Source organism: Camelus bactrianus, chromosome 6, assembly GCF_048773025.1.
Source record: "Camelus bactrianus isolate YW-2024 breed Bactrian camel chromosome 6, ASM4877302v1, whole genome shotgun sequence".
Taxonomy (NCBI): Eukaryota; Metazoa; Chordata; class Mammalia; order Artiodactyla; family Camelidae; genus Camelus; species Camelus bactrianus.
Window position 1 is genome coordinate 71,414,862 of NC_133544.1, and position 23,208 is coordinate 71,438,069.

Below are 23,208 nucleotides of genomic sequence, written 5' to 3' on the forward strand. Positions count from 1 at the left end.
TTTATTTCTGTCCCCCAACATGTGAAAGCTATCTGACTGTCAAGTTCAGTGATCACTTAAGCAACAAACAAACAAGCATCTTAGGAACATACTTGTCATCCTCCAGAGGTGCTTGCTGTTTATTGAGTAACTAGAAAACACTCACTCTGTCACCCACGTGCCCCTTGTCACACAACACTCCCACACAAAAAAAGTGAACTCGCTGTTTGATGAATATAGTCTCATGGGTGTTCCCAGCACATAGGAGTACGGCCAGGTGTGAGTGCTAAGTAGGGCAGAGAACCCCAGGGCTTTCCCTGGCCGGTGGCTGAAATCCTTATTTGGTAAAGCCACTAACTGCGCCCTGGGTCTCAGGGCCAGTCTGATCGTGCGGGATCACAGCAGGGGAAGTGTGGCTGCTGACGTCCCAGCCCGAAGAGATGAATGGAATTCCAGGCAGCTGGAGTCATGCTGGCTTGGGACAGTGGCTTGGACACCAGACTTCCAATGACAGAAGCATTAAGCAGCAGCACTCATGGCAACTGGTTCACCCACAGAAATGTAACCCGCATCTCGGTTTCGGGAACCGAAAAATGAAAAGAACGTTTAGAGAGAAAAAAAGAAGGGAAATAAAATGATAGGCAGAGGGTAATTTATTACTCTATGAGTCTGTTCTGTAAATAGTTCAAGACTCCGGAGCCAGATGGTGCTGCAAATCCTCCAACCAGGAGTCACGTTAAAAAGCACGAGTGGGCACAAAAACTGTTTTTCAAGACACAATTTCAATGTTGGCTTCAGGGTACTGGGTAAGAGTAAGTTTCCTTAACATTCCTGACCAGAAAGAAACTGTCCGCTCACGTTCCCTTGATCAGAATTCGCATACCGCCCCCAAGCGGCCAGCTGTGGAAGCGCTGCAGCAACTAGGAGAAGCGACTTTCGCGGGGACCCCGCAGCAGGCAGCTGCAGAAAGGCTGCCCCGACGCGCTGTGGGAACGCGAGCCCCGCACACGCCCTGCTGGCCGGCGCGACACCGCACTCACCTCCTTCGCGGGGCAGTCAAGGGGTGAGGGCAAGAGCGCGGCGCGAAGCCGGGCGCGTGGTCCCCACCCCACCGGGATGGATGGATGAGGGTCAACAAGTATCCAAGAGGAAACTCCTTCAACGACTGGTTTCCTCTTGGTCCCATTGACCCCATCGGGCTAATTTTTTCTGTACAAATGGGCTTAGTCTCTAAGTGTACACTCCTCAGCGCCGTCGCACAGGCATTCAAGGGGAGAGGTCTGACTGAAAGCCCCTCTAAGGATCTTGGGTGGGTGGCCAAAGCCCGGTGGGTTCGGGACGCGCACGCAGAGCGCATCGACCCGCCCGGCGCCAGAGCCAAAGTGCTGAGCTCGAGAGCGCCAAGGCCGCGTGGGCGGGCACCTATTTTTCTGAGAAGTTCCAGTGCTCCTCGGCCCGACCCCCGCGGCCCCCCTTCACCTTGTAGCTGGAAAGTTGTGCGCCAGGCAGCGGGGGGCGGAGAGAGGAACCCAGACTGGCCCCCCTCCCGCTTCCTGCCCGGCCGCCTCCCATTGGCCAGAGGAAACCCCAGGAATGTGAGCGCCCCTTTAAAAGCGCGCGGCTCCGCCGCCTAGCCAGCCACTGCACCCGGGCCGGCTGGATAGCGCCCACTCCGGCAAGCTCCCTCACAGCCTCCGATCCCGCGGCCTCCCGGGCGCACCGACCTTCCCGCGCCTCTCCAGTGCTCAGTTACGTCGCTGCGGCCTCCGGACGCCGCCTGTCCCGGCCGCTGCACCCGTGTCCACACAGGTAAGGAGTCCCCGGGCGGCCGCAGAGGGCCAGTGCTGACCTGGCCATCCACCTGGAGCTCCCAGGCCTCTGTCCCTCAGGGACCCCGCATCTCACACTTTTCACCTTTCCCATTCTGTCCCTCCCAGCCGCTGGGGGACTCTTCTCGTGGAGGGGCTCCAGAGCCATCCTCTACAGCTTTGGGGTTCACAAACCAACTCGCCAGGACACCCCAAGATTTTCTTCTATTCTCCAAGTCCTTCCTAACCTTTTCGATCAGCCCTCTAGACAAGCCTCTACTCTCCAGTGCCCTCCCTGCACCCCCAGAATCTCCTGGTCCTGCTGTTTACCCTCAACTTCCCAAAGAAAAGCCCCCCGATTGCTGGTCTCGACCCCACCACCACGACTTTATAAAGCCACACTCTCCTCCCAGCGCTGCATTTTCTTCCTGATGCCCTCTCCAAAGTGTATATATACTGTTGCTCCTCATTCCAGCAAATGTGAGGCCAAAGAGGGATCCCTGGGGCCCTGCCCCCAGCCAGGTTTTGCCCACCCTCCTTGCTTGGCTGCCTCTGACCCTGGGCTCTGTGCTTCCTGCTGTAGGTTCCCTGCTGGGCACAAACAGCTCCACCATGGGGCTGGCCTGGGGACTCAGCGTTCTGTTCCTGTTGCAAGTGTGCGGCTCCAACCGCATTCCAGGTGAGTCTGTGTAATACCTTCTGAGGGGGGAGGAAGGGGGAGGGGGTCTGGTTACTGCAGGTGTGCTCCCTCTCATGCACTCCTCTCCCAGCCGCTTCTCCTCTGAGCCTAGGTTCCCTCTAACCTGGAGTTTTTTCAGTTCTTTCGGTGGTCTTTCACCCTGTCCCTCTGTCCCACCCCTCAGAGCTGAGCCCTGACCCTGGTCTGGCTTTGAGAGCTCACTCTTGTCTGTGTGTCCTGCTCTTGTCTAACAGAGTCTGGGGGAGACAACAGCGTGTTTGACATCTTTGAACTCACGGGGGCTGCCCGCAAGGGCTCTGGGCGCCGACTGGTGAAGGGTCCTGACCCTTCCAGCCCAGCTTTCCGCATCGAGGATGCCAACTTGATCCCCCCTGTGCCAGACAACAAGTTCCAAGACCTAGTGGATGCCGTGCGGGCAGAGAAAGGTTTCCTCCTCCTGGCCTCCCTGAGGCAAATGAAGAAGACCCGGGGCACGCTGCTGGCCGTGGAGCGAAAGGACCATTCTGGCCAGGTCTTCAGCGTGGTCTCCAATGGCAAGGCGGGCACCCTGGACCTGAGCCTGACTGTGCAGGGGAAGCAGCACGTGGTGTCAGTAGAAGAAGCCCTCTTGGCGACCGGCCAGTGGAAGAGCATCACCCTGTTTGTGCAGGAGGACAGGGCCCAGCTGTACATCGACTGTGAGAAGATGGAGAATGCTGAGCTGGACGTTCCCATCCAAAGCATCTTCACCAGGGACCTGGCCAGCATTGCTAGACTCCGCATCGCAAAAGGAGGTGTCAATGACAATTTCCAGGTGAGGCCTCTTCTATTCCTGGCCCACGGGGTGGTCTGCTAGGCAGCTGACCTGCCAGAAGGGCTATAGCAGGAGAGGCAGGGGTTCCCGTATAGGAAATACTGAGCTAAAGCAGTGGTTCTCAAACTTTAGGGAGCATCAGAATCGCCTGGAAGGCTTGTTAAAATGTGTCCTGCTTCACCCAACCCCCAGAGTTTTGGATTCAGTAGTTCTGGGATGGGGCCTGATAATTTGCATTTCTAACAAGTTCTAAGGGGAGACTGGTGCTAGTGTTATGGGGACCAGGCTTTGAAAACTACTAAAGGAAACAAGAAACGGTTTTCCTATAACAGCCTGTTCAAACCTTATTCTTCATGCTCTTCTCAGAAAATAACATATTACAAATGCCTTCTATCAATTATAATATTGCTTGAAGTGGATTCTTTTTACAAGCAGAATAAATACCACTTTGCCATCTGATTCCTCATGGCGACGTAACTGGTCTCAAATAAGAGATTAAAATAGTGGCTTTTGCTGCTGCAGCTTCTTCCTTGCTGAAACTTCTAGATCTTTGTAACTGTGGCTTTGAAACTCCTACATTTAACTCTTTGTCACTGGAGAGTGTCATTATATCCTCCGGTCTTAGTATCAGATTCCGTTTCCTGTGTACCCAAGTAGGCTGCTAACTGAATTCTTTGTAAAACACCGAAGACTTGGCAGAAGATACAGTTAAAATTTTTGAAGTTGTCTGGCAATTCATTGTCGGTGTGTTATTTTGGCATGGTGATCTTAAAAAGGAGTTCCTTTAAACTTTTAGAACAACTATTGTGTGCTTTTCCTAGCATAAACAGTCGCCCCCCACCCACTGACCCCCGCCCCTCACCAACACTCTACAAGTAGTATGTATCCTCTGCCCACAGGGGGTGCTGCAGAATGTGAGGTTTGTCTTTGGAACCACACCGGAAGACATCCTCAGGAACAAAGGCTGCTCCAGCTGTGAGTATTCTTCTATTTTTAGGGCATGTGGGAAAATTGGGGGGTATTCCACCCAAAACAAGCTGAGAAACTTCATCAGTGGTGGTTGTGAATAAATTACCCCAAGTCACATAGTTAAGAGGTATATAAAGGTGACCTCAAAGAGCTTTTCACACACACACATCCCCTCCATCTGCATCCCACACCCAAAATGAAATATCTTTTACAATTAGGAACCTTTGGGACTGGCTGGCGAGAACATCTGTTTGAAGATCTTCTAAGACTTTCCTCATCTGTGTTCCTTTGTTTCTTGGCAGCTACCAATGTCCTTCTCACCCTTGATAACAATGTGGTGAATGGTTCCAGCCCTGCCATCCGCACCAACTACATTGGCCACAAGACAAAGGATCTGCAAGCCATCTGTGGCATCTCCTGTGACGAGCTGTCCAGCATGGTCCTGGAGCTCAGGGGCCTGCGCACCATTGTGACCACCCTGCAGGACAGCATCCGCAAAGTGGTCAGTGGCCTCCGCTCCCAGCCCATTAGCACAAGCCCCTGAACAGGCCTCACCAGTGATGCCGAATGACGGAAAATGAGGTTGGATGCTAATGACCTTTCTCCCCCTTTTAGACTGAAGAGAACAAGGAGCTGGCCAACGAGCTGAGGAGGCCTCCCCTCTGCTACCACAACGGAGTCCAGTACAGGAATAACGAGGAGTGGACGGTGGACAGCTGCACTGAGTGTCGCTGTCAGGTAAGGATCTCTGCAGACTAAAACACGAATCAGTGGCACGTCTGAGGCCACAGTCTCTGGGGAAGGATCCAGATGCCCACACAGGCTCTTTTTCTGTTCCATGGCCTGATCCCAAAGTGGTGTCGTTTGTTTTTGTTTTTGTTTTTGTTTTTGTTTTTTTATGATGCACTTACGACATCTACAAAATCTTTAAACTCTTGGTTTTTCAAAGTCTTAATTATACCCCAGGCTAAGTACCTAAAAGAACTTATCTGCTAACTCATCCAAATAGCTTACCTGCTTTAGTTCAAAGGGTAAGTGTTAAATGTCAGGTCAGTAAAACCTAGCTGGAACTTTTTTCCGCAGCCTTGATTTCTATTCAGCTCTGACATGGAGATTCTTTTCCTACAGTACTGACTGCTGTTCAAATTACTCTGCCCGACATTGTTAGGGTAGAGCTGTCCCCTTAGACGGTGCTGCCTGCAGTGTGCATGCCCTTCTAACTCCCCAGTGCCAGGGGCAGTTGAGTTTGGAGGGTGTACCTGGCTCATGGAGCAAAGACAAATCATGGATTACTGGACTGGGGAGCTGACTTTACTAAATTCCCATTCTTCTCCAATGTAATATAAAGCCAGATCTATCCATGAGGAAATAAAATGCTCATTGATCTTCTTTTCCCCCTCAGGATATAATTTAAAAATTTTCAAATCCTGGCTGAGTTTGATGAGTTTGAGTTTAGATGCAGAGTCATAGATCTGATGCATGATACTTGGTGGTTCCCTTTGGAGAAACTTTCCATGCTATACTGTGCATGAAGAACTGACTAAGTGACAATTAAGAAAGAACTCTCCAAGGAATGAAGTGGCAAGTCACCAGCACTAGAACTGTCTCTCTGGTCCTGCTGGCTGCCAATATGACACAGGCAGATCTTCTATTAAAATCATTCCACTAGAGCATTTCCAGCCCTGCTTGCATTTTAGCTTGTACTTGAAATGTTACAATATGGAAACTTCTGCTTGCAATATACATAGTAACCCATTTCTCCCTCACTTTGGCCCTGCAGAACTCAGTTACCATCTGCAAAAAAGTGTCCTGCCCCATCATGCCCTGCTCCAATGCCACCGTTCCTGATGGAGAATGCTGCCCACGGTGTTGGCGTAAGTCCTAAAACTGCATAACTATTCTTCAGTGACTGGATCAGTTCTACATAAGCACAGGACAGCAGAACATAATGCTGGAACCCCACCCCCATCTCCATCATGTTTTCATTCAGTTTCCTGCTATAGCATCTGCTTAACTGCTGGTTTGTCTGCTGCATAGAGCCAAAAACTCCGTTAGGACTAAACTTAATTACCCCCCTGGATTATGGCACAGGCAATCATCTTGGTCTAGCTTACTGATGATGATTCTGTGCTCTGAGTAAAGAAGAGATGAATTTGTAGCAGCAAATAGCTCTATGCTGACTACTTTTAGAATTTGACTTTATGGCCTCAAGTCAAGAAAAATCTGCTCACCAGAGAAATTGATGGGCTTTGGTGTGAGCATCGGACTTAACTGGAAAAGTTCTGCCCATTTTATCTAAGAGACTTAAGAGAACACAGCAGTTTGAATTTCAGGGTCCTAAAAGATATAGGGCACTGTATTGTTCCATGGTACCCAATCCCTGGGTTTTGTTGCCAGTATGAATTAATCACTTTGTGGAGACAATATAGTCATAAAAATGATTCATCACAAGTCAAGTAAATAAAACACGCAGATAGCACTCACCCTTCACCTCCTCACCTGCACACACCACCACACCTACTCTACATACACTGATCACAGCTCAGAATGACCGGTCCCATCCAGAGGTATTAGTGATACTGGCACTGTCGTAATCATCTGTACGGCACTTTCTGTTCAGCATTCACTTCAGGTGTCCGGTAAAGGGCACAAAGCTAGCTGGGGACCAGCGGAGCTCTGAACTTGAATCGGGGATTGCTAGGAAAACTTCCAACTGGTGGCAAGGGAAAACTTCCAACTGGCGGCAAGAGAAAACAAGTTCTCTGTCTCATGTCTGACATAGCTAGATGTGGTTGTAGTTGTGGTGCCCGGGCAGATGGTAAACACTTTCCTCTTGTGAAAATATGTGCAGAAAAGGCCCCAAATGCTCGGGTGAGAGGAGCAACACACTGACTAACCTCATGACCGAGCCAGAGCCAGAGCCAACAGCGGCTCTGCTGCCTTCATGCTCATCTGCCAAACACATGGTCTCTGACTCCCCTGAAAGTCAGAAGTTCACTCCTATAAGTTGCCTGAAACTCAAATACTCTTGGAAGCCTGGGACTGGAAATGCCTCCCGAGATACCTTAAGTCGGAAAAGGGAAACTTATTTGAAATGCAGAGAGGAGGAAGGAGACAGAGATGAATAGAAACACACCCTGGGAGAAGACTCAGCTGTACTGACCCAGCCAAAGCATGCAATTACCCCAAGGCTGTGCACAGGATGACCTGGGATAAACCCCTTGGCCGCTGGCCTAAGAAATTTATTGCTTTTCACCTTCTGGCACGGGAAGAAAGTCCCGAGCAGAGCAGTCTAAAGAATAGCTTGTTTTAAATGAACCCGTCTCCTCTGCAGCCAGCGACTCTGCAGATGACGGTTGGTCCCCGTGGTCTGAGTGGACTTCTTGCTCTGCAACATGTGGCAATGGAATCCAGCAGCGCGGTCGCTCCTGTGACAGCCTCAACAACAGATGCGAGGGCTCCTCCGTGCAGACGCGGACCTGCCACATTCAGGAGTGTGACAAGAGATGTAAGCATCTTGGCCCTGGAGAAGGTGGAGAGCTCACCTGTCCTTGTCATCACCAACAGTGACTCCATAGCATAGGGGTTAAGAGCACAGGCTCTAGACTCTGTATCTAACCCCCAATTCTCCCACTTATCTGCACCCTTGAGCACAACATATCTTGAGGCTCTTTCCTCATCTGCAAGTTGGGGTAAGAATAGTTCTTGATAGTCCTTTGAGGATTTTTTAAAAAATGACTATACCAGAAAGTATTCACTCTTCTGTTGATAGTTATTTTGAGAATTTTATTTAGATAATGCTTCTGAAGCAGTTAGCGCAGAGCTTGGCTTGTGGGAAGCACCATATAACCATCAGCTTGGTACTTTAGTTAAACAGGATGGCGGCTGGAGCCACTGGTCCCCGTGGTCGTCTTGTTCGGTAACATGTGGTGATGGTGTGATCACAAGGATCCGGCTCTGCAACTCTCCCAGCCCCCAGATGAACGGGAAGCCATGTGAGGGCGAAGCTCGGGAGACCAAAGCCTGCCAGAAGGACGCCTGCCCCAGTAAGTGCACGCCGTGCCGCACCACCTGGCGGCCGCTCTGCCCCACTGGCTGCCTGGCATCGGCAGCCTTGGCTCAGTGGGTCACAGAGGGGAAAAGTTTCCTTCCTAGAGGAACAAACAGAAGGCCCCATCCTGCATGCCCAGCAGCTTTTAATGAAAAACAGAAAGAACCATTTCAGACTCACCCTCTTCCTGAACATCCTTTCCACGTGTCAGGGCAGCAGAGGTTTCTTGAACAGACTTAGGAGGGTCTTCTGTGAGGTAAGGTGTTTGAAAATTGGCCTTACCTTTGGCATGTGGTTTGTTTTCTTACAGTCAATGGAGGCTGGGGACCCTGGTCACCGTGGGACATCTGTTCTGTCACTTGTGGTGGAGGGGTGCAGAAACGTAGCCGGCTCTGCAACAACCCCACACCCCAGTTTGGAGGCAAGGACTGCGTAGGCGATGTGACCGAAAACCAGATCTGCAACAAGCAGGACTGTCCCATTGGTGAGCCATGCAGCCTGGGACAAACCACTGAACGCCACTGTCAGCATTCACAGGGCTTCAGCTCTGAATGGTCCTGAGCAGTCTGATTACTCTAAAACGCCAGATGGACAGCATAATCTCAATGAGTTATCAGTTGTGTAGACCCTGCAGTGTTTTACAGCCTTGGTTTTTAAGTGCCTAGAATGCTGAGACCAACCTCTTGCCTGTCTCTCTTGTCTCAGATGGATGCCTGTCCAATCCCTGCTTTGCCGGTGCCAAGTGTACGAGCTACCCTGACGGCAGCTGGAAGTGTGGTGCTTGTCCCCCAGGCTACAGTGGAAATGGTGTCCAGTGCAAAGATGTTGATGAGGTGAGGCACTGGGGTCTCACCATTCCCAGACCTTGGACAGCAGCTCACCTGTCCTAGTCATTTCCTGTGGCAGTGTCCTCGAAATCTGAAGCTGACTGTTGTGTCTTCTGTAGTGCAAAGAAGTCCCCGATGCCTGCTTCAACCACAACGGAGAGCACAGGTGTGAGAACACGGACCCAGGCTACAACTGCCTGCCCTGCCCACCGCGCTTCACTGGCTCGCAACCCTACGGCCGGGGCGTCGAACACGCCACTGCCAACAAACAGGTAGAGCAGACGGGACCGGTAGAATAGAGGGAAGGAGGAGTGTCCTCCACTGAAACAGTCAAAAGTGGGGGATGCCATCTCATACCCTTCACGGAAAACAGGGAAGGGGGTGAATGTACAGCCTAGCTTTTAGAAGCAGGACCAGAAAATCCATTGTACATCCAGCAGGGAAAACTGGTCCATCACATTTGGCGATACTGCTCTGGAATGAGTTGTGAGCAGATGGACTTGTGAAGGCCGAGGTGCTGAGCAATTTTAAGAAAAACACACATAAAGTGATGTTAGCCTGTAACCTGGACACCCACGGGGAGAATGGGAAGGACCCACACTCTTCCCGTGGAGCTCTGTCTGCTTGAGATGATAGGGATTCAGGGTCCTGTTTCTGCAGTGTCTGCGGATGCTCGAAGGCTCCACCTTAACTACAGGATGTTGTACCCTCAGGTGTGCAAGCCCCGCAACCCCTGCACGGACGGGACGCACGACTGCAACAAGAACGCTAAGTGCAACTACCTGGGCCACTACAGCGACCCCATGTACCGCTGCGAGTGCAAGCCTGGCTATGCTGGCAATGGCATCATCTGCGGGGAGGACACAGACCTGGATGGCTGGCCCAACGAGAACCTGGTGTGCGTGGCCAATGCAACTTACCACTGTAAAAAGGTAGGCCCGCTTTCCTCTTCGGCTTCCCCAAAGCCCTTATCAAGGGAACAGGCGGGGGAATTTTAAATGCTTAAAGTTTGAAAGTGAAACCAAATTATGAAGTCATGCAACGGCCAAGCAGCACTAACTCTTATTAATTTTAAAGCCCTTGGTGCCAAGAACATGAACGGGGCAGGCCATTTGGGCAGCTGACTTCCATAGTATAATATTTTGTCCAAAATAATGTTCACTACTTTACCAGATACCAGCAGATCATGCTAGCATGTATGAAGTCTAGAACATTATACAGCATGCTCTGTGTGTGTGTGTGTGTGTGTGTGTGTACCCCCCAGGAAAATTTTTTTTTTTTTGTCTTCCTGTTAAAAGCATGGGCTGTCACTGTGCAGCATTTGGGTCTTCTGTCTGCAGTGTTTGGGTACACGCTCTCTCGCATGAGCTGAGCGACAGGCATGCAGACTGCAGCTGTAACGTGTCTTCTCTTTCCAGGATAATTGCCCCAACCTTCCCAACTCAGGGCAGGAAGACTATGACAAGGATGGAATTGGCGATGCCTGTGATGATGATGATGACAATGATAAAATCCCAGATGACAGGGTAAAAACAAAATGTTTTCCATTCCCCTTTTATCTTTTCTATTCAGCAACAGCTGACAACACCTTAAGATTCAATGAAATTACAGAGCTATAGGGGAAAATAAACCGAACTGATATCTGGGATAATCAGAAGTTACTTGCTGTGTTTCAGTAGTTTGAGGACATAGATGTTGCCAAGAGAATTTTTAAATGGGGGTTTTGTTTTTCATCACAGCCTTCCCTTCCCCCAGTTTGAGCAAGAAGTTATAATATGTAAACAAATGACTCTTGGCTCCCAAATTTGTTTCAAATGTCTTCTCCAAGTCGCACTAAGATTTACCTTGCACATACTGAGAATGGCGATACTGAGTTTAGATTTACATCTCACTGATTCCTAACCAACATGGATTCACTTTCATACATCATGTCCTGGCTTTTAACTTTTAAAGTGATCGTTTTACAGAGGACTCAGTATCTACTAATTAGAAAATCATTGTTGCAGATTTTTGCATTTTTATATATATTTTGCTGTGGTTTGAGGCTTGAGCTGGTTTCATGGACAATGTTGTAAAATGCTTCATTTTTTTCTCTTGGCAGGACAACTGTCCGTTCCATTACAATCCAGCCCAGTACGACTATGACAGAGATGACGTGGGAGACCGCTGTGACAACTGCCCCTACAACCACAACCCAGACCAGGCAGACACAGACAACAACGGGGAAGGAGACGCCTGCGCCGCGGACATTGATGGGGATGGTAAGGTACTCCCTGACTCCAGCAGGTGCGCAGGCAATGGTGACTGCGCTTAGCTTTCCACCTTCAGCAGCCCTGGCTGCAGTGTGCCGACTGGTTGAAAAACTTGAGGCTGGAGATTCCTGCTCTTATCTGTCCCCCGTTCTCCACAGGCATCCTCAATGAACGGGACAACTGCCAATATGTCTACAATGTGGACCAGAGAGACACTGACATGGATGGGGTTGGAGATCAGTGTGACAACTGCCCCCTGGAACACAATCCAGATCAGGTAGGTGGATTTCTTTCAGAATCTTTCAGTAAAGTGTTAGAATATCCCTTTCTGGGCCTCTGAAAAATAGAGGAGTTAGATAGAGTCCAAGCACTTTCATTGCCATGGCTCTCAGTGGTCTGGTAGCCAACTGCAGTACTTTCATGGAAACAGTGTGCCTGATGCGAGCTCCTTGCAGAGTCCTGTAGGTCTTTAGCATGACAGTATTGTAACTTCGAGCTTGCCTTCCACAAGAAGGTCTATGTGACCTGCTCAGTGTGATCGACCATTGTTAAGATAAATTATACAAAGCAGAAATCTGTGAGATGTCTCATATTTGAGACTAAGAGATGGAAGAAAATATCCCTAAGCAAAATATACAACCATTTTCATAGTTAATAATAATGATGATCTGGCTGCAAGAAAATCAAACTAAAATTACTTCCAAAAACTGGGGAAATGCCTGTTTCTTTGTCATTCTTCAAACATGTCTGGCATTGCAGACAGCTCATTCTACACCCATGCTGGGGAGTGCTGCAAATAGATATCCCCCAGAACAGGTTCCATGTCTGCAGGTATTTCTTTGCTTGCATAATTTCTCATCATTATTTTCCAGGGATAAAAGTTAAGGCATATTTTTTCTAAAATGCATTGTTCTGGAAATTTAAAAACCAGCTTTTTAAAAATGGGAGTATTTTTTAAAGATTCAAGAAATGAGAAATCCAGCTCTCTGGAGAAATCCAGAAATCTTCCTAATATTTGCTCTTATGAGGGGCCCTATGAAACAAAAAGCAGCTGGATGAAGAGCTTTGGGGTCATGATGGGAAAATCTGAATGATCTGGGATAGCTTTCTGATACATGGCATTGGGGGTCATCTGTTTTGAGTTTGGGTCTTAACTGTAAACAAATGTAAATCAATGTCATTTAACCTCCCTGAATGAGTTTTTGGTTCTTCAGATAATGATAAAATTTATAACAATTCACATATCAGGTAAAAATCTTAATGGCAAAGAGCAGAAATATGGGCAAGAAAAATTCCAACTTGTGTATAAATAATCCCTAAGCATCCCATGTACAATAATTAATGTAAAAAAGTACCCTGAGAAGTATGGTCTTGAAAAAATTTAGAATTTTGACTGGACCTGAGCCAACTGTTGACAATCATTATGGACTAGATGTATAAAACTAAATACCTAAAGAAGAAGAAAATCATTGATCCCACCATACAGATTACCCAGTATGCACAGGAAGCAGTGCCATGTTCCCATGACTGAATGACCTAGAGTAGTTGTCGACACGTCAACAGTTTCATAGTCGAAAACTTCAATGGAAAATATCACAATGTACCCAAAGAATTTCATTTATCATTACAATATAAGCCCTTAACATGGCATTCTATCCTTAGTGATGAAATAATGCTTTCTATTTACTTTTACCTAGAAAGTTTTCTATTTTTCAAAACTCTTAAATATCCGTGTTAAAACTGTCATATGAAAGCAAAGATCAAGAAGAAAAACACTTTAACATTTGTTAATATGACTGGCTTTCAGCAGTAGCATATAGATCGTGAAACCATATTAATCAGAAACTGGCCATATTAATCAGTGAAGAATCTTCCACAAGATATCTATAGCATCAGTGATTCATACTCCAACTTACCGTCCATTTCTGTCTCTTTCAGCTTGACTCGGACTCGGACCGCATTGGAGACACCTGTGACAACAATCAGGATATTGATGAAGATGGCCACCAGAACAACCTGGACAACTGTCCCTACGTGCCCAACGCCAACCAGGCTGATCACGACAAGGATGGCAAGGGCGATGCTTGCGACCATGACGATGACAACGATGGCATTCCTGATGACAGGGACAACTGCAGGCTCGTGCCCAACCCTGACCAGAAGGATTCTGATGGTGAGTCAGTGGAGCCGCTTGTTAAGACAGTAACTGAGACCATGGCTGTCTGGATGAAGGAAGTAAAAACAAAGCTGAAAGCACTGGAGGATGAAAAGACCAAATGTCAGCTTTGACAGATAGTGGGTTTCTGACGCCAGAAATAGTACTTCAGAATTTCACTCAACTCTTGCCTTTTTGGCCTTAGGCGATGGTCGAGGTGATGCTTGCAAAGATGATTTTGACCATGACAACGTGCCAGACATCGATGACATCTGCCCTGAAAACGTTGACATCAGTGAGACAGATTTCCGCCGATTCCAGATGATTCCTCTAGATCCCAAAGGGACATCCCAAAATGACCCTAACTGGGTTGTACGTCATCAGGGTAAAGAACTCGTCCAGACTGTCAACTGTGATCCTGGACTTGCTGTAGGTGAGTAAGGAGGTTTTCAAACCAAAGGCCCCTGCATACAGGGGAAAGAAGCAAATGTAAAAGCTGGCAGTTGCATGTGTCCCCGGGGTTACTGAAAATGTCTAGCAATGTAACGAGAACCTCCTGAAGGCTACAGGTTTAACCTGGGTCTGGTCTCCTCTTCCAGGTTATGATGAGTTTAACGCTGTGGACTTCAGTGGCACCTTTTTCATCAACACCGAAAGGGATGACGACTATGCCGGATTTGTGTTTGGCTACCAGTCCAGCAGCCGCTTCTACGTTGTGATGTGGAAGCAAGTCACCCAGTCCTACTGGGACACCAACCCCACGAGGGCTCAGGGATACTCAGGCCTTTCTGTGAAGGTTGTAAATTCTACCACGGGGCCTGGCGAGCACCTGCGGAATGCCCTGTGGCACACGGGAAACACCCCTGGCCAGGTGAGCACAGTGCCCTGCAGGACGAGGCCGGGGAGGGCTACTGGACCAGCATTAGGGATGCTGTGCTTTGGCCACGCCTCCCAATAGGGAGTCTTAGATATCAAGTTCCCAGCATCACCAACTGCAGGATTAAGCTCTGCTTTGTAAGAACATCCTAGTGTCTGAGAAGGGAGCTTGCTGTAATCAAGAGTTACCCTTCAAATCCAAAGGCTGTTTAACCCTCTTCAAACAAACAAAAAATTTCCCTTCTCTCTGCTTTATATGTACATTCAAGGGCACACATCAAATGAAAGAGGCCTTGGAAAAAGAGGCCTTGCAGCCCTCCATTTTAGGTCAGCTTGGTTGGTACCTTTCAAGTCACCGTTTCTCACGGAATGAAATAGAAACTCATAATGGAGCTGTTTCAACCTTTTCTTTTCCTTTTCCTCCAGGTGCGCACTCTGTGGCATGACCCTCGCCACATAGGCTGGAAAGATTTCACTGCCTACAGATGGCGTCTCAGCCACAGGCCAAAGACGGGCTTCATTAGGTAAGACTGCTCCGATTCAATTTCACTTAAAAGTCAGACTAACGGAAGAGGAGGAAAAGACCAAAAAGCAAGGGTGTCACTAACAAGAGCTCCTTTTTCCTGCAGAGTGGTGATGTATGAAGGGAAGAAAATCATGGCTGACTCAGGACCCATTTATGACAAAACCTACGCGGGCGGTAGGCTAGGGTTGTTCGTCTTTTCTCAAGAGATGGTGTTCTTCTCCGACCTGAAATATGAATGCAGAGGTAGGAACAACAGAACAGTGACATCCCTAATTCAGACCAATATCAAGAAAGCCAATCATGTGAGAGTCTGATTTACAGACTATTTTAGAGACGGTCTATTTATATTTTGCTATTGATGACATGATGATAGAAATGAAATACTGCCTCCGAACAGTGGCTTATGTAATCCTGAGCCCTTGTTAACTGTGTTAATTCACTTTGCAATCTCTGTGCTCTTCCTACACAGTGCAAAGGTAAACTGCAGACAAGCTCCTATACAGTTCAGGCCACATCAATAATACTTTACATTTTTTTTAAATTTTACGTTTCCACGTCTTGCACGCCACTTACAAATTTGTTCATGCCATTACACAAGTTGTCTTTCACCACCTTTCCCCGTTGGAAAGGAAGGGAAAGGAGTATTGCCTTCCTACTGGCATGTTACATTAATTTCCACAACTAATCTTGGCTTTTTTTCTCTGTTCTTTTACACTCAGTTGTTACTGAAGCTCTCACTGAGACTAGCATTGGGTCTACTGCAGAACAAGTGCTTAATAAATGTTTACTGGCCCCAGGCCTGGTGCTGACAAGATCACATAGAGTTTAAAAAAAAAAACAACTGTGGTTGATTTTTACTCAGTATTTAAATTATGATATAATCTTTGAGTCTGAATTTTTAAACTAAACCTAAACTTTTAACACTGAAAGCCTTAGAAGCACAGCATAAGTTCTGGAAGGTCCTGCCATGTCAATCTCCTTGCAACAGTGTTCAAACACATTCAAGTGTAATTTTATAAGCTGACAACCTTAAAATACACTTTTGACATGATAAAAGTAGAGCTCTGCCTAGGTTGTTAATTTATTAAGGGATATTAAGATGACAGTGCCTTTATGAACTGGTTTGTTTACATATTTACGTGTTCATTTGTTGAACAGATTCCTAATCATCAAAGTGCTGACCAAAAGACTGATCATAACCAATGCTGGTATTGCACCTTCTGGAACCATGGGCTTAAGAAAACCCCCAGGATCACTCCTCCCTGCCTACCTTTGCTCTCTGCTTGCATCAGTGTGGACTCCTAGGACATGTGACTTGCCTCAAGAAAATGCAATTTTCCAAATCAGACTCAGCATTCAGCCTCTGAATGAGAAGCTTCTGCCAAGAATATAAACAATTACTTGGGTTTGCTTTGGAAAAAGCAGAAGCACCCATGTGCTTCAGTTGGAAGGTGCCTGTTCCACTCTGCTTTTTTCAGAGCAGAGTGCTATTGTGAGGCCAGCTCTGAGCAGTGGACTCCAAAGTGCTTTCAGGCATGTGAGAGAAGGGAGGACTCGTGACGACTGACACAGAAAACCACCCCTGACTACTCCCTCCAGAACAGGGGGGTGGGGCCAAAGCCCTAAGGGGAGGGCGCATACCCAAGAGACGATTGTATGAAGAAAATATGGAGGAACAGTTACTTTTTCGGTACTAAGTCATTTTCAGGGGATTGAAAGACTATTGCTGGATTTCATGATGCTGACCAGTGTTAGCTGATTAACCCACATAAATAGGCACTTAAAATAGAAGCAGGGAAGGAAGGAAAAGACTGGCTTCTGGACTTCCTCCCAGATTTCCACGCCCTACCCATCACCTGTAGTGACCAGTATAGGGACTCAGAATTAAACCAGCATAAGGCAGTGCTGCCTGTCACTGCTTGGTTATGTGGAAACTGGTTGTCTTCCAGATGTAGCTTGGGCAGATGTAGCAAGAAAATAAGAAAACCGACCATCTCAGTGAGCACTGGGCTGCTTCCCAACGGAGGGGTAGCTGTGCTTGTATTTTTATGGTTAGAAAGGCACAAAATTATCAACTTAACTAAAACATTCCTTTTCTCTCTTTTTTTTTCTGAATATTATGGAGTTTTCCAATGTTCTCTTTTGGACTGTAGTCTTGTTTTGTTTTGTTTTGTTTTGCAAACACTTTACAGTGTAAAATATTTATTTTTTACTTTTTCTGGAGGATCTGTCTGAAAGATTATTCACGGGACAGGAAGAAGTGTAAGGACTATCCCTATCATCTTTGCTACAAGTCTTCACGACTGTAAGATTGTAAATACAGATTATTTATTAACTCTGTTCTACCTGGAATCTAGGTTTCATATGGAAAGTGTTTGAGAGCAGGTGGTTGAGATTTATCAGCAAATCCCTCACAGGAACGGCACAAGAAAATCAGAGCAAGCTGCTCCTCACTTTAGGCTTAGACTCAATGATTTGGGCTTCTTTATTTTCCCCCTTTGTTTTGTTTTTTTCAAGTGGAATTAGCTGGTTGTCCATTTGCAAGGGTTTTTAGTTTGCAAAGAAAGCCAGGAGGACTTTAATACTGTTTTCTTACCCCATCCCTTGTGCCTATTTCCAGGGAGACGAAAAGCATCTACACTTATTATTTTTTCCTTTTTCCAAAAGAAGAAAATGACAAAGGTGAAACTTATATACAAATATTACCTCATTTGTTGTGTGACTGAGTAAAGAATTTTGGGATCAAGCAGAAAGAGTTTAAGTGTCTAACAAACTTAAAGCTACTGTAGTACCTAAAAAAAAGTCAATGTTGTACATAGTATAAAAATTCTTCACAGAAAAAGTATTCCCAATAAGGAAATAGCATTGAAATGTTAAATACGTTTTCTGAAAGTTGTTTTTTCCTATCATCTTGTATACCATTGCTTTATTTTTATAAATTATTTTCTCATTGCCATTGGAATAGATATCTCAGATTGTGTAGATATGCTATTTAAATAATTTATCAGGAAATACTGTGTAGAGTTAGTATTTCTATTTTTATAAAATGTTTGCACACTGAATTGAAGAAATGTTCGTTTTTCTTTTTGTTTTGTTGATTTGTTTTTTGCTTGTTAATCCCCCCATTTTTACTATTTGCCAATTCTTTTCTAGGAATGTGCTTTTTTGTACACATTTTTATCCATTTTACATTCTAAAGCAGTGTAAGTTGTATATTACTGTTTCTTATGTACAAGGAACAACAATAAATCATATGGAAATTTATATTTATACTTACTGTATCCGTGTTTATTTGTTTTCTGGCTTTATGTTATGAGGTATGGGTAAATTCCATCCTTATACCACCATAGCATACCCACAAAAAAATTATAGTAAGTAACAGTGAACATATTCATAGTTCTTATACAATTTAGGGAAGATTTAGTTGCTTAGACTATGTATTTGCTGGATTTGTGGAATAAAAGAACAAAACAACAAATTAGCTTGTCATATTAAAAACATAGCAAAGAAAAAAGTACCCCTCCACCAAGAAGTGGGACCTAAAAGGGTACAATTTCAGATTTTACTAATATCATTAAATGTCATCTGTTGAATCTTTTTCAAAGCCCAGTTCTGTTTCTAAAAACAATGAAAAAGGAAAACAGGAGTGAGGTACACACAGCTCTCCCAGCTACATTTTCTGACCAATGAATGAAGGCAGTGGGTGGGAAACACAACCGCATATTGTGGGAAGGCTTCATAAAAGTTAATGAAGGAGGAATCGTCCTTGAAAAGTTGGGTCAAACTCTATAGATATCACCTTTTGGAGAATGGATATACTTTTGGTCAAAAACAGATGACCAAATCACTAAAAAGTCCACAAATGATAAATGCTAGAAAGGGTGTGGAGAAAAGGGAACCCTCCTACACTGTTGATGGGAATGTAGTTTGGTGCAGCCATTATGGAAAATAGTATGGAGATTTCTCAAAAAACTAAAAATAGAATTACCATATGATGCAACAATCCCACTCCTAAGCATATATCCAGAGGAAAATCTAATTTGAAAAGATATATGCCCCCCAATGCTTGTAGCAGCACTATTTACAATAGCCAAGACATGGAAGCAACCTAAACGTCCATCAACAGATGACTGGATAAAGTTGCAGTATATATATATAATGGAATACTACTCGGCCATTAATAAGAATAAAATAATGCCATTTGCAGCAACATGGATGGACCTGGAGATGGTCATTCTAAGTGAAATAAGCCAGAAAGAGAAAGAAAAATACTGAAACATCATATGATATCATTTACATATGGAATCTTAAAAAATGACACAAATGAGCTTATTTACAAAACAGAAACAGACTCAGAAACAGAAAACTTACAGTTACCAGAGGGAAAGGGGGTGGGAAGGGATAAATTGGGAGTTCAAGACTTGCAGATACTAACTACTATACATAAAATAGATAAACAACAAGTTTATACTGTATAGCATAGGGAACTATTTTCAATACCTTGTAGTAACCTATAATGAAAAAATAATATGAAAAGGAATGTATGTATGTATATGTATGACTGAAACATTATGCTGTACACCAGAAATTGATGCAATGTTATAAACTTACTATATTTCAACTAAAAAATTAAAGTATCAGATATTAACCTCTGAAATAAAACATAGGCAAAAAAAAAAAAAAGATGACCAAAGAGAAAGGTAGGATTTGGAAATCCTAAAAATATGTAAATGTATAAAATATCAAATTATTTTGTGAAAAGAAAGCCAAAGCCTTACATAAGCAGACCCTGAATTTCAGGTGGGCTAACCACAAATATTAAGAACAGGTAGAGTAAGAAATTTTATGTGGAGGTTCAAGGTCTTGCTTTGAGGTCCATTAAACACAAAAAGGACTGGCTGAGTGAGATAGAATCTTTTTCCCTTGTTGATTTTTCTCTCTCATTCTAGAAACATCTACCTAGGGTAGCATAATCATATATAAGTATAAATTGCCAAATCATTTTATGGTACCCAGGTGAAGAATAAGGAACTAGATTGTGTTGGTTATAGAATCTGGAAAAACTGATTTGAAAGAAATCATTCCTTGAAACATGACATCATTCATTCTCAGAGCAGCTCAACACGTGAAGTCTTGGGAGAGAATCCTAATTCACTTTTAAGTAGCAGAACAAAAGTAACTGAAAATATTGACATGGGACAGAAAAAGTGTCTTGGAGCAGGAGCTTTGTTCCCAGGCTTGCTCCATGTTCCATTCCATGACTGACCTTCGAATCAGGTTGTACTGAAATAAAGGACTTGTTAAAAATTAAAATTATACCATCAAGGTGATAGCTTTCTCCTTCTACAGGAGTTTATTACCATGCGTTTCAGAGAGTTGAACAGAAGGGCAGTAAACTTTAGGTACTATGGGAATTTACAATAAAGGTGGTGCCAGCAATTTTCTTAAGAAGTCATAAGTAGAAAAACCTCACATTTTAAGACCCTAAATTCATTCCTGAAATGAATTAGCTCTTCCACTTTCATACTTTTTCTTCTCTATCTTGTTCTAGGGCACTCAGGTCTAGAAGGAACCTTAAAATAAAAACACTGTTTTTTAAAAATGACACTTTCTTTCCCTATCAGGGTAATTTTTTTTTTTAATTTGGAACCTTTATGTTAAATATATAATACAAATTCAGCATGCCAGTCTTTGTTAGAGGTACCTTCAGCTGATATGCTATGGAATGGTGTTATCTCTTTTAATGGTAAAAGTCATTACTTAAGATCATTCTGTCTTCCTTCCCTTCTCTTAAACTCTTATAACATAAAAGGCTCTCTATGCCCCAAATACCATCTGCAGAAACACATTATAAAGCCATAGCTCTCTCTCCACCATCTATCTCGCTCTCCTCTTCTCTCCCTCTTTCACACTCTCCCTCCCTCCCCGGTTTACACACACACACACACACACACACACACACACACACACACACACACACACACACACACACACACACACACACACACACACACACACACACACACACGTCAAATACCAGAAACACATGGGTTGAGAAAGCTGAGCTCCTCTGAAAAGCTTATGGGCAAAAATGGCTCCTCTCTTATCATCATGACAAATCCCCATCCACATCACCTCTCCCCTCTGACTGTTCTGACCCAAATCCTACAACACACACGTCATTCTGATGAGTCTATCATCATGACTTTTAACCACTGCGGGCACCTCACAGCAAAACTCTTGGCATTGAGATAAATTACACTGTAGCACATTGATATCAACAAGAACCATGAATATAAACTGAAAAAGAAGGTTTGAAAAAGAAATTGACTATCAAGTCCTCTGAAAATAGTAGCTACAGACATCATCATTTTAAAAAGTCAAGGAAATGTGACATAAGCAATCTATAACATTATCCAACATAGGTAGATGAAAATGTGCCAGCAAAAAATAATAATGTTACCCACCCACTATTCCAAATTTCATTAAATACAACACAATAGCCAGATCTTTTTTTTTTTTTTTTTGAAATCAGAAATAAATTGGACTTCTCCTTCCAATGCCAATTCATGGTATGGAATGTTGACAAAAAATGTCCTCATGAATCCAGGTTCCTGACTTGTAACTGACAAACCCTCTCTCTTAAAATAGTACTGCAGATTTTTTTTAAAGTAGTTGATCTTTATTTGCTGCATTCTAAAAGGCAAACTGAAAGAAGATAACAAACTGGAAGTAATATGTCAAATAATTCAGTCAAACTTCTGCTTAGGAAAAGGACCACTGCTAATAAGATAGTAAAGGACAACCTAACATTGCTTTGTTGAGAAAATTCCTTTCTGTCCATGGCAAGTTGTTCTTACTTAACAGGCACTACAGAGGAGGAAAGGAGAGAAATCAGGGACAAAGCTACAATTCATGGTGATTAAATCTGTCTAAATCACAATAAAGTGGTAACATATAAAACGAAATACAAAACAACCAGAGCACTTCAACTAGTTTTAACATAGCACACATACACAGAATGTTGGTTTCTCTAACACATCCCTCATGTTGCAAGATTAGCAATAAAAATCAATTTCCCCAGGAATTTCAATGAAGAAAAACCACTGAGCAATTATACCACAACTCTCAAAAATATCAAGGAAATGTGATCCAGAAAGAGAGAAATCCAAACATGAAAACCATCATTTGAGGAACGGCCTCTACAATGCATTCATTGAATTCAAAGAATCTGGAAAAAAATGTGATTAAACTTAATTTACCAACTTTCTTAAAAGCACACCCCAGCAAGTCTTTGCTTAAGATTCTTTACATTCTTCTGTCATATCTTCAGTCTCCCGTTCATCTGCACATTAAAAACAATAACCGAATTTGTCAGAAATCTGTAATTAAGAAAAATCAGTCAGCCTATAAAACATTAAATCCTTTACACATGAGACAATAATCACATTTTCATTTAATGTTTAATCACAGTCACCACAAGCTGCATACAAAACTGATAAGAAAAAGCAAAAGATAAGGTTCTTGCTTTCACTGAGCTTACAGCTGAGAGTTTTTTGGGTTTTGAGAAAATGGTTACAGATATGGAGACAGGCATCAAAATTATTTTTTTGCTTTGTACTTAGTTTCTGGGAAGCAGGGTGAAACCAAAAGTGTTATATTTAGAGTAGATAAGAACTGATTGCCTTTCATTTCTGCAAAGTGAGAAAAAACTTGTGACATTAACAGAAATGGAATGGAAATACTCTTCTAACCTTAGTGAGAAGGTGGTCAGAAAAGGCAGAATTGACAACAGCACCAAATAAAAGAAGACAATAAAAGAGAATCAGGAGAAACGGGAACCCTCATATACTGCTGAAGGGAATGTAAAATGGCGCAGATGCTTTGGAAAAGTCGGCAGTTCCTCAAAAGGCTACCATAGACTGCACAACTCTACTCCTAGGTACATGCCCAACAGAAATGAAAATATACATCCAACCCAAAACCTGCATACCAAGATTCATAGCAGAATTATATATAATAGCCAAAAAGTAGAAACAACCCCAATGTCCATCAACTGATGAATGGATAAAGAAAATATGGTAAATCCACACAAAAGGATATTATTCAACAAAAAAATGAGTAAAGTACTGATGCATGCTACAACATGGGTGAGTCTTGAAAACATTATGCTAAGTAAGAACCCAGGCACAAAAGGCCACATATTGTATGACTCCATCTACAAGAAGTATCCAGACTACATAAATTCATAGAGACATAGAGTAGATTAGGG

At 44.2% G+C, this 23,208-nt stretch overlaps 2 protein-coding genes across 8 annotated transcripts in view; one reads left to right on the forward strand and one right to left on the reverse strand.

Moving 5' to 3' along the window:
- Positions 1–1,603: 1,603 nt before the first annotated feature.
- THBS1 (thrombospondin 1) lies at positions 1,604–18,208 on the forward strand. Its single transcript, XM_010965125.3, has 22 exons — positions 1,604–1,788; positions 2,371–2,466; positions 2,721–3,280; positions 4,180–4,255; positions 4,552–4,751; positions 4,865–4,987; positions 6,030–6,123; positions 7,584–7,757; positions 8,119–8,295; positions 8,611–8,784; positions 9,006–9,133; positions 9,247–9,399; positions 9,841–10,059; positions 10,546–10,653; positions 11,229–11,388; positions 11,538–11,656; positions 13,318–13,552; positions 13,740–13,967; positions 14,134–14,405; positions 14,837–14,934; positions 15,040–15,179; positions 16,095–18,208. The coding sequence occupies exons 2-22, from the start codon at positions 2,400–2,402 to the stop codon at positions 16,100–16,102; spliced, it is 3,513 nt and encodes a 1,170-aa protein (XP_010963427.3). The 5' UTR covers positions 1,604–1,788; positions 2,371–2,399; the 3' UTR covers positions 16,103–18,208.
- A 2,453-nt stretch (positions 18,209–20,661) lies between these two features.
- The window catches only part of FSIP1 (fibrous sheath interacting protein 1), a 174,699-nt gene continuing 172,152 nt past the window's right edge, over positions 20,662–23,208 (reverse strand). For all 7 annotated transcript variants that reach the window (XM_045524383.2, XM_045524386.2, XM_010965126.3 and 4 more), the window contains one exon: positions 20,662–22,281. In XM_045524383.2, coding sequence (XP_045380339.1) covers positions 22,235–22,281 — 47 coding nt within the window. In that variant the 3' untranslated portion in view covers positions 20,662–22,234. The remainder of the gene's footprint in view (positions 22,282–23,208) is intronic.

Coding starts and splice junctions, on each gene's coding strand:
- THBS1 (XM_010965125.3), top strand. CDS start 2,400: ATGGGGCTGGCCTGGGGACTCAGCGTTCTGTTCCTGTTGCAAGTGTGC. Junction 7,758..8,118: donor TCAGGAGTGTGACAAGAGAT/GTAAGCATCTTG, acceptor TTGGTACTTTAG/TTAAACAGGATGGCGGCTGG. Junction 14,406..14,836: donor CGGGAAACACCCCTGGCCAG/GTGAGCACAGTG, acceptor CTTTTCCTCCAG/GTGCGCACTCTGTGGCATGA.